The sequence below is a fragment of the Montipora capricornis genome, unplaced genomic scaffold, assembly GCF_036669925.1.
Source record: "Montipora capricornis isolate CH-2021 unplaced genomic scaffold, ASM3666992v2 scaffold_182, whole genome shotgun sequence".
NCBI classification, from domain to species: Eukaryota; Metazoa; Cnidaria; class Anthozoa; order Scleractinia; family Acroporidae; genus Montipora; species Montipora capricornis.
In genome coordinates this window covers 15,001-25,000 of record NW_027179942.1, presented here as the reverse complement: position 1 = coordinate 25,000, position 10,000 = coordinate 15,001, and the positions used below count along the sequence as shown (strand labels likewise).

The 10,000-nt window shown below is 40.2% G+C and overlaps 1 protein-coding gene across 1 annotated transcript; it reads left to right on the top strand.

Moving 5' to 3' along the window:
• Positions 1–8,194: 8,194 nt before the first annotated feature.
• Positions 8,195–8,821, top strand: LOC138034786 (craniofacial development protein 2-like). The gene has a single exon (XM_068881893.1). It carries the CDS (start codon positions 8,195–8,197, stop codon positions 8,819–8,821), a length of 627 nt encoding a protein of 208 aa, XP_068737994.1.
• Positions 8,822–10,000: the final 1,179 nt, after the last annotated feature.

Genomic DNA, 10,000 nt, shown 5'->3' with positions numbered 1-10,000 from the left:
AACAGACGTAACTGATTACAGTGTAATGTGAAGTGCTAAGTATCTACCCCATAAGAACCACGTGAGCATTAGCCCTACTGATGGAAATGGAATTCGACAATCGAGTTTCACAATTCTACATTCGTGTTTAGCTTTGCGACGTTACTCTCGGAAGCGCTACTGCTCATTCATCAGTCCACATGCAAGTCTTAACATTTTATGTCTTTTTGATCATTTTCTGCATGTTTTACTTTTCACATTCCGATATGCTTTAGTGATTTTACCTTTCGCAACGAAAACCTCTGTACATACGCGGGAGCGGAAAATTCGTAACGCAGTGAAGACACTTCCCTGGAAAAACTTGACAGAGCCAATGAAGGTTGATGGATTAGTCTTTAAGATTTTTGCGCCCGTTACAGCGCTCGTTGGCAAATAGATTAGATGATCCACCAGCTTGGCAAAGTTTGCAACGAGTTAAGAGGCGAGGTTCATTGAGTTAAATGAATAGAGTTGCCATTAAAAGACCAAACCACAACACCGGGCAGGACCGGGAACTCCGTACCCAACTCTTTCTCAAATAGTGTGTGGGAGTTTATGAACAACGGTTGTGATATGGGGCCTAAGATTTAAAGGTCTTCATGGTCCTTATCCAAGAAGATTCGACTTCTAACCATTTGTGGATGTAATTACATAGGAAAGGCAGCACCTCCTCTCCAATTATTTGAAGACTCTGAGTGTTGGTTCGACCGGAATTGAACTCACGACCTCCCGAACGGCTCGATGCTTAACAGGGCCAAATGTTAGCCAACGGTCGGCGGTGCAACATATAATTATGAGTATTTTGAATCCCTCATCGAAAATAAGAGACAACTGTTCTTCCATTTTGTCAAATTGTAGTCTTCCACGGCACTGTTTATAAAAATGGGTAGCAAACCCCATGACTCTTAGTTCTCTTGATTGAGCCTCGCCTGTTAACTCGATGCACACTTAAAAAATCTTAAAGACTAATCCATCAACCTTCATTGGCTCTGTCACGTTTTTCCAGGGCAGTATCTGCAGTGCGTTACGAATTTTCCGCCCCGCGTATGTACAGCGGTTTTCGTTTCGAAAAGTAAAATCACTCGTGCGAGACACGAATGTAGAATTGTGAAACTCGAATGTAGAATTGTGATTTTGCCTGTAGAATTATGAAATTCGAATGTAGAATTGTGAATTCGAATGTCGAAATGTGAAACTCGAATGTAGAATCGCTAAGATCAAGGATGAAATGTGAAAGAAACATAAAATGCGAGAGTCCAATTTGGGCGGGCACATAACGCCACAGTTTGCTAAATCTCTCCAATATCCGCAAGGAAAGATCTTCAAAAAGCTTAAATGCTCTGTAGCAGAAATTTGTGATGTTGATCATGTAACATTTCATTTCTTAGGGCCGCCCGAAGTAGCGATTTGAAACGTTTGGAATTTAACATCGGCAACTGGCTATTTGCAACTATTTAATTATTTTAAAGAACTGCCTCATTTTAATTTAACGTGTGCACCCTTACCTTATTTTCATATGAAGTTTAAAGGGACAGAACGGTTTAGAAAACGTTTCTCTGAATCGAAAGTTCTTTACCTGTATTGTCATACTTGACCACTCATTTGAACTAAATGTGTTTAAATAGCCAACAATAACGCTTTAAAAATAGGCAAATTGAAATTGAAATCCGCTATCTTTGTTTTTGTGTATGCAAACGAGGCTATGACGTAGCAATAGTCAAGGATTTCTCCGGATGGCTAAATGTACTTGATTTAAAGAAAACACAGGCAAGGAGAGCAATGCTTTGTAGACTTGAATCTTAATCCAGAAGCTAAACTGTATTGATATTGGCCCCACCTCTGAACCCATTTATAACGTGGTCGTTAAAGTGCATATGACACAAATTTTTTTATTAGCTTGTTCGAAAGAGCTTTCAAGATGATGAAGAATGACATTTACTTTATTGCAATAGCACTCTTGGTTGCCGAATTATTCAAGATTTCGATTTATGCAAATTATAGGACTTGTGACGTCACATAGTGGACACAAAATTGTGTAAAATCACAAAATATGGAATATACTTGCATGTACTAGGTCTGGAGGGTTGAAATTTTGCAGGGTTGATGTGCTACCAAAACTAAAGATTGTAATAGTGATTATGATGTCACCATAGCAACATACTCGTTACCAGACGTCTGCCTTTGCGATATCGGAAATGCCTTCTGTGTTGCTTCAGAGTCTAACAGACTTCCTTATGCTTATGCTGTGTCATGTCCATATTCGCTCACTCCCCCTGAATGAACATCAAGAGCAAATAATCCTTATTGGGGAGGGAAACTTTGATTTTACCCTTTGGATGGAGAGGGCCTGGAGCCCATTGTGTTTCTATGGAAACGTCACAGTGGGCCATATCATGGAACTTTGTAATGAGTATAAGAACTGTACAAAGTTTCAGTTCCAAACAGAAAATGTCTTCAGAGATATTCAATTTTTTGTGATTTTACATCATTTTGTGTCCACTATGTGACGTCACAAGTCGTCTAATTTGCATAAATCAAAATCTTGAATAACTTGGCAACCAAGAGAGCTATGACAATAAAATAAACGCCGTTCTTCATCATTTTGAAAGCTCTTTTAAACAAGCTAATAAAAAATTTCGTGTCATATGCACTTTAAACAGGGTTTATGTGTGAGTTATATGCAGGAGTTTTACAAAGCGAAAGAGAGCTTGCAGTGCTATCCCGCGCTCATTGCTGAAATCCCTGGAAATCAAGTTTAATCTGTCTACCGTGGCCTTTTACGATTTTAGCAAATAAATATTTGATATATATTTTCATCAAATGGTAGGAGTAAATCATTTCAATAATGTCTACACTGCTAACAAAATTTATCCACATTTCAAGTTACGTTTATTAGCGCATAGCAGTGAAAGTCGACTATATATGGCTTGATTCAGTTTTCTCGCTCCAATATAATGATATTTTGGACTAGTTGAGAGAGTTGAGATTTCGGTATGAAGCGAATGTCGCCAAGACCAATATTCATATACCCGAAGATCCCGCTTGAAGTGCTCCTTGGTAAAATGACAGACCCGTACAGACAATATAGCAGTCAGGTTTTCACGTTTGAGGAATCCATCCACTTTTTATTTTCGCCGGCCAACTTTTCTTTAAGTTTTAATTTTCCGGTGTAAGCTTCGGCTTTTAATTTTTATATGTGGTATCAAGTCTAGACATGAGTGTAGTTTCATCCCTATCGAACGCGTACAGCCCAACAGCGGTAATTGTTGATGTGAAAAAGCCTTGCTACATGTATTGAGAAACATCAGAAAGTTTCGACGGCTTATTGTAAATTAAACGCTTTCCCGTGTGAAAGCAAACAAATACGTTTGCTGAAGCATCGAAGACGGCTGTCGCTGAATGAAAAAAGTAAAAAAGGTACGCTTGTGAATATTTCTTTGTCGCATGTTCAAGCTTTTCAATGTCTTGTTTACATTTGCTCTGACTAATTTTTGCCACCTTGTTTGATTGACCAGAAAATCTATAAGTATCTAGTGACCTGAGTTTCTGTCGCACTTATGGCCTACATGGCCTAATACCTATTGAACCACAAGACCGTTTACCATAGTTCATCTTACATTTGAATTTCTCGAAGCAGAAAGGTCGCAAGAAACTTTTTCTAGACCGTACTTTCCCTTTAAAGGTTTATTTTACGCCAACAGTGCTTACCCTTTCATAGCTTTTTTGTATAGAAAACGTTTCCATTCCTATGGACTTTATTTTGTTGACTGATTTCTTTCTTTTCAAACAACTTTAAATTTACACAGTGTTGTACATTTGCAACGAGAAAGAGGCGGCAGGTACAAACACAGGTCTCGTTCACAGGTCGTGGCTTTACCAATACAAAATACAAAAAAAACCTAAACATTCATTAAAGCTCACCTTAGCCCTAATAAGATCTAAACAAGAGTTTTTAGGTCTAAGGTGAACTTTAATAAATGTTTAGGTTTGTTTATGTATTGATAAAACAGAGACCTGTGACCTGAGACATGTGTTTTGTACCTGCCCGGAAAAGTGGAGGCAGATTAACATATCTAGAGAAGCAAGTTATTAGATGCAGGCCTATTTCAATTAGCATTACGACGTGTCCCTTTGCTCTTCTTCCCAAATTCAACATCACTCATGTTTAGGTATAGAGTGTTTTCACTCACGTGACCAGTAACCAAACAAAAGAAACGTTCGCATGATGATAGGCCTCAATTCCCGGAGGATTAGTTAGGAATACCATCATGGCCGCCGTTTAATTTTCTTTTAGGAATACTAACATGGCCGCGGTGACGTCACGTGAAAACATTATTTTCAGACAGTGAACGTAACAAAGTGTCTTCCTTACTCTGGTAGTGAAAGAAAGAAAAACAGCAGGACTTACCCCAAGCTAAAAATAACCCTTACACTTACCTTCTTGTTGGAAATAGGTTGGTCAAGAGAAAATTAAGATTAGAGAGAGGGAATGGCCCAGCGTAGCTCATGCGATAACTTAATTTCAGTTAAGTTTACACTGGCTGAAATTAACGTGGAACGTGTAAAAAGAAACTGAAATTTACTGATAAGTACGCGTTTGACCAATCATTGATCACAAACTGATTAAGTAAAGCCCCTTAAACTGAATAATAATAAGTGAAAACTATCCAATCAATTTTCAGGATTTGAGCCCTAAAATTCATTTTCAATAGACACCCGCATATAAGAACACTTTTTTCAGGTTTAAGGCTGATTGTGTTCTTACTTGAGGGGTGCTCAGTGAGAAATCAGCCTGAAAGTGTTCTTAAAATGTTCTTAAAATTGGTTTCACAAATACTTCAAATTATATATTACTAGAGGTTTAATTAACATACAATGCTGTTTTGTAATAGATTTTATAGTTTGTAATGTAATGTCCTGAGCACGATAGTACTTTGATATAAGTTACTGTACTGTATTGTTTCCTTATCCTAATACCCTTCCCTTTGTATTAAGAACATGTTTTATTTATCAGGCTGAATTTGCTCTTATTTATATGGTGCTTTATTCGCCAAATTTCAGCCTGATGTTCTTAATCCACTTGTCCTTAGATGCGGATGTTTATACTGTATTAGAGCAAAATATAGCCGACTCAACTCATTAAGTACAAGTCATACTCATTGAGTTGACCATGATACAAACTACGCGGATATGCGCTGAAATTCATTTAGAGCGAAACAAAGCAGCCAACTCAAAAAGTACATTAAGTTATGCTCATTGAGTTAACAAACAACGCGGGGTAAGCGCTGAATCTCATTTGTAGCGAGATATACTATGATAACCGCGCGAGTCAACTCAAAAAGTACAAGTTATACTCATTGAGTTAACCATGAGACAAACAACACAGGACAAGTGCTGAAATTCATATTATTAGAGCAAAATATAGCCGACTCAACTCAATAAGTACAAGTTATACTCATTGAGTTAACCCGATGATGAGACAAACAACACTGATAAGCGCTGAAATTCATTTACAGCAAAATGAAGCCGGGGTAAACTAAAAAGGTTACACTCATCGAGTTAACGTTGTAACGAACAACGCGGGATAGGCGCTGAAGATCATTTAGAGCGAAACAAAGCCGAGTCAACTCAAAATGTACAGATCTGACTCGTTGAGTTAACTATGAGAACAACGCTGGATAAGAGGTCAAATTTGTCTCAAGCGAAATCAAATACTTTTGCCAAATCAACTACCGACATCGTGCAAGGAAACGAAAACAGTCAATATATTTTCTAACGGCCTTAACGTAATTAACTCAGCCTGAATATTTTGAATTAAAGATGTTTTACGGTAGATCGCTCTCGTCATTGTAATAACCATGAGACAAACAACGCGGATAAGCCCTGAAATTCGTTTAGAGCGAAAGATAGCATTCAATTCAAGAAGTACAACTTATACTCATTGAGTTAACCGTACGATATTAAGACAAACGACGTGAGATAAGCGCTCAAAAATTATAGCAGTCAATTAAAAAAGTACAAGTTATACTCATTGAGTTCACTCTGTAACAAACAACTTGGCGGGATAGTGAAATATAATAGTCAACTCAAAAAGTACAGGTTGTACTCATTGAGTTAACTAATTTGTGAACAACGTGGTATGAGTGCTGTGTTAAGCAAAATAAGATTCTTTGCCAAATCAACTGCCTACATGTACATCTTGTTTGGAAAACAAAAAAGTCAACATATTTCATAACGGCCTTGCGTTTTTAGAACGAGTGTAAGGAACCGAGCCTGAATCAGCGCTGAACATTTTGAATTAAAGGTGTTTTACAATGGATTGCTCTTGACATTGCAATATGATACTGTACATGATATTTCGCAACCCTTGCGTGACCCGGGTAATCTCGACTTGCTTTGAATGAATGGCGCACTACTGAACAAATAAGTGACGGGCAATTGAACGGAAATTGAAGAAATTCCACGAAGAAAGAAGAAATTCCACGATGGCCCTCTTGGTGATTGCAAAAGGTAAGTGCTGTGTTAAGAATAACTACTTTTTTGTGGGACACATTGAAGATTAATCTAGTCACACAAGAATCCGATGTTATTGTAGGCCGCAATCAATGCGAAGAGGTTCGGGTAAGAAATTTAAGATTGTATTGGAGGCATGCAACAATGTTCGATTGCGTGTATTCTTAAAAGACAAGAAACTCGTCCACGGAAATTAAACGGAAACAAAAAAAACTATCGATACAGCAGAACGCATACCTGAAAGTAAAGGATATATTTTTGGCGCGAAAATCTATGTATTTGCACGTTCACTGCCGCCAATGTGGCTTCCTTGGGATCAGATTTCCACCAGATTATTTTATTCTATTTTATTGTTTTCGTAATGCGAAAGCTTTTGAGTGATTCTGTAAACAAAATGTTCGTATCTTTTATCGTTTAAAGGGCGCTCGTCAGTGTTTCAATGTTAAACACGTGCATTCCAAAAATCTATCTGTTTTGTTTTTGTTTTTACTGGAAATGTTTCGATAGATTACAATCATAATTGTTGCTAAAGGAATCAGTAAGTGGATAAAATATTCTTATTGCTGTATTATATCACCGCTAAAAAACAACATTAAAAGAAAACCGTTTCAAGAAACAGAAAATATCTGAAGAATCGCAAGTCGTTGTCGCGTTCAAAGTTGATCGGCTTTTAATTTTGCGCCTTTTTTAGGTTATTAATACTGCTTACGAAATTCTAGAACGAAAATTATGTCACTTAAGACCTTTTGATTTGCTGTTTCCATACTTGTTGAGTAAATGCTGTACTTAATAAGTTGGATATGAACTCAATAAGTTCGACATTTTCAGCAGGTCTCAAATCCTGAAGATTGATTGGATAGTTTTCACTTATTCAGTTTAAGGGGCTTTACTTAATCAGTTTGTGATCAATGATTGGTCAAACGCGTACTTATCAGTAAATTTCAGTTTCTTTTTACACGTTCCACGTTAATTTCAGCCAGTGTTTATAATAAAATAAATTTTTATTAACCGGGAAGTGGGTTGTGAGGCTGGGCTCTCACAACCTCTCGAAATGTTCCCAGTGGCATGCGACTCTAAGAGCCTCTGTCAGCTAAGTCCAACTTCTGGCCTCCGCGGTGAGGAACTGGCACCAACGACAGGAGAAGGGGCGAAGACGAAGCCACTGGTGCCTTAAAACCAGTTGCCCAGGGTGTATGGGGCTGTTAGCCTGTGAAGGCATGCCATGTAGGGAAAGGTAAACCCTGATTTCAAACCTCCGCTGCCTTGCGGCTATACCTGATCTCAGGAGGGCTTCAGGAGTAAACCTCGAGGACAAATCTGGAGTGGAGCCCTAAGGCGGATGGCAGGTGCTCAGCACTTCCTTCCGGCAGCTTCTGTAGTGGAACTAGCCCCAAGTTTTGTTGGTTCTTCCTCTCCCTAGGACCCAGTCAGTTACACCGTGAGTTGGACACAGTCGTATGGATAGCCCAGTGTCTCCTTATCTTCCCTCCCAGGCCTTAGCGCAAACTGGAGAGGGCAGCCAAGGATCAATTCTACGAGGCTCAACAGGAAACACGGAATCCCAAGTTCTGAAGGCATATATTTGCTGGGCGATTTCAACGCTCGTGTTGGGACCGACTGGCAAGCATGGCCTACCTGCCTCAGCCACTTCGGCATCGGTAGGATGAATGAGAACGGGCAGAGGTTGCTTGAACTCTGCTGTCACCACGGCCTCTGCATCACCAACAGCTACGTTAAGTGTAACGAGCTTCACAAAGTGTCTTGGAGACACCTTCAGTCCCACCAATGGCACCAGCTAGACCTCGTCATCACTAGGAGAGCAGACTTCAGCAGTGTCCTCCACACAAGAAGCTATCACAGCGCTGACTGTGACACAGACCAGTCGCCTGTTGCTTGCAAGCTCAGGCTGAAGCCCAGAAAGATCCACCACGGCAAGATCAAGGGTCGCCCCCACATCAAAACCTGTGGCACTTTAGACCACATTAAGGCTCAGAGCTTTGCTGACAGGCTCGAGGAGAAACTTGCTGCGCAACCAACAACCAGCAACCCGGATGCCAAATGGTCTCACCTCCGTGATGCCATCTACGACTCAGCAAAAACTGCATTAAGCAAGAAAGACCGCAAGAATGCTGACTGGTTCGAGGCTTGCTGGGAAGAAATGCAGCCAGTCACGGAGGCCGAGAGAAAAGCGATGCTGGCTCACAAGCAGAACCCTTCCCCAAGCACATGTGATGCCCTTCGATCAGCTAGGAGCAAGGCCCAGCTGACCGCCCGCCGCTGTGCCAACTAGTACTGGCAGAAACTATGCGCCAAAATCCAGCTAGCAGCGGCCTGTGGTCACGCAAAATGTAAAATGGCATCAAAACTGCCACCGGCCCTACGAGCGTCAAAACAGCTCCGCTCAAATCAAAGCAGCCTCTGTGCGCGATTCCACAAGGCACGTCTGCACCACCTGCAACAGATACTGCCACTCCAGGAACGGCCTACACAGTGATACAAGATCCTGCCCAAATCCCAAGCACTAACCATCACATCTTCGAGATGAGGATGCCACTAATTTGTAGATGTCACAAAAACAAGCGTTACAAGTGAAATTACGGTTTGTTAACTAAAACGACTTTCTGAAGCAAGGAAATTGATACCCCTTGCCTCAAAACCCGGAGTGGAAGAGAGATTCTAAACTTTGTTGTGAATTAAATGGCTTCTTCGATGAAGCCGACTCCGAAAACCTTTACACAATACCAAATAAGTTAGTATGATCGTGACGTCCAGCTTAGTAAGCGAGGACGTCACGGAAACCGACTTTGTCATTCACATACCACAACAAACGCCCCTACACTCCCTCCCTTTCCCTCATTTTCGCTTGGTTAGTAAATAATTAACCTTAACGGGACGGTTGTTTATCTAACTACCTGCATTTCTAGAAATAATTGAGATTAATGCAAAAGGGAATGGGCAAAAATGCAAATTTGTCAGAATTCTTTCTAGTGCCGCCTAAGATTACCTCACGATCAGCAGATGAAGTATATGTGCACGAAGGAAACGTGCTGTACTTAAAGTGTGATGCAGACGGCATGCCCACTACCACCGTAGTCTGGAGTAAGAACAGACATGCTCTGGAGAACACAGCTGTCTTTAACGAGCACTTCATACTAGAGAACGCCACAATAGCGGCTACCGGTGCTTATGTGTGTGTGGCCTCTAACTCTGTTGGATCGGACAATTACAGGGTCATAGTCACCATATTGCCCACCGAAGGTAAGCGTTTCTGATTTTTTATTTTATTTTTTTTTCCAAGGGAGAAAATATTTTGGTTTTGGCGAACCTGTCAACAAATACACAGTCTTATGTGAAACCCGTAGTAGTTACATGTGGAGCGGGAGAAAAGGTTGCTGATAAACCAGACAATTCCAATGCACAGCGGTGACAAAACAAAATAAACTTTAATTGAAGTAACGAAAAAACAGCA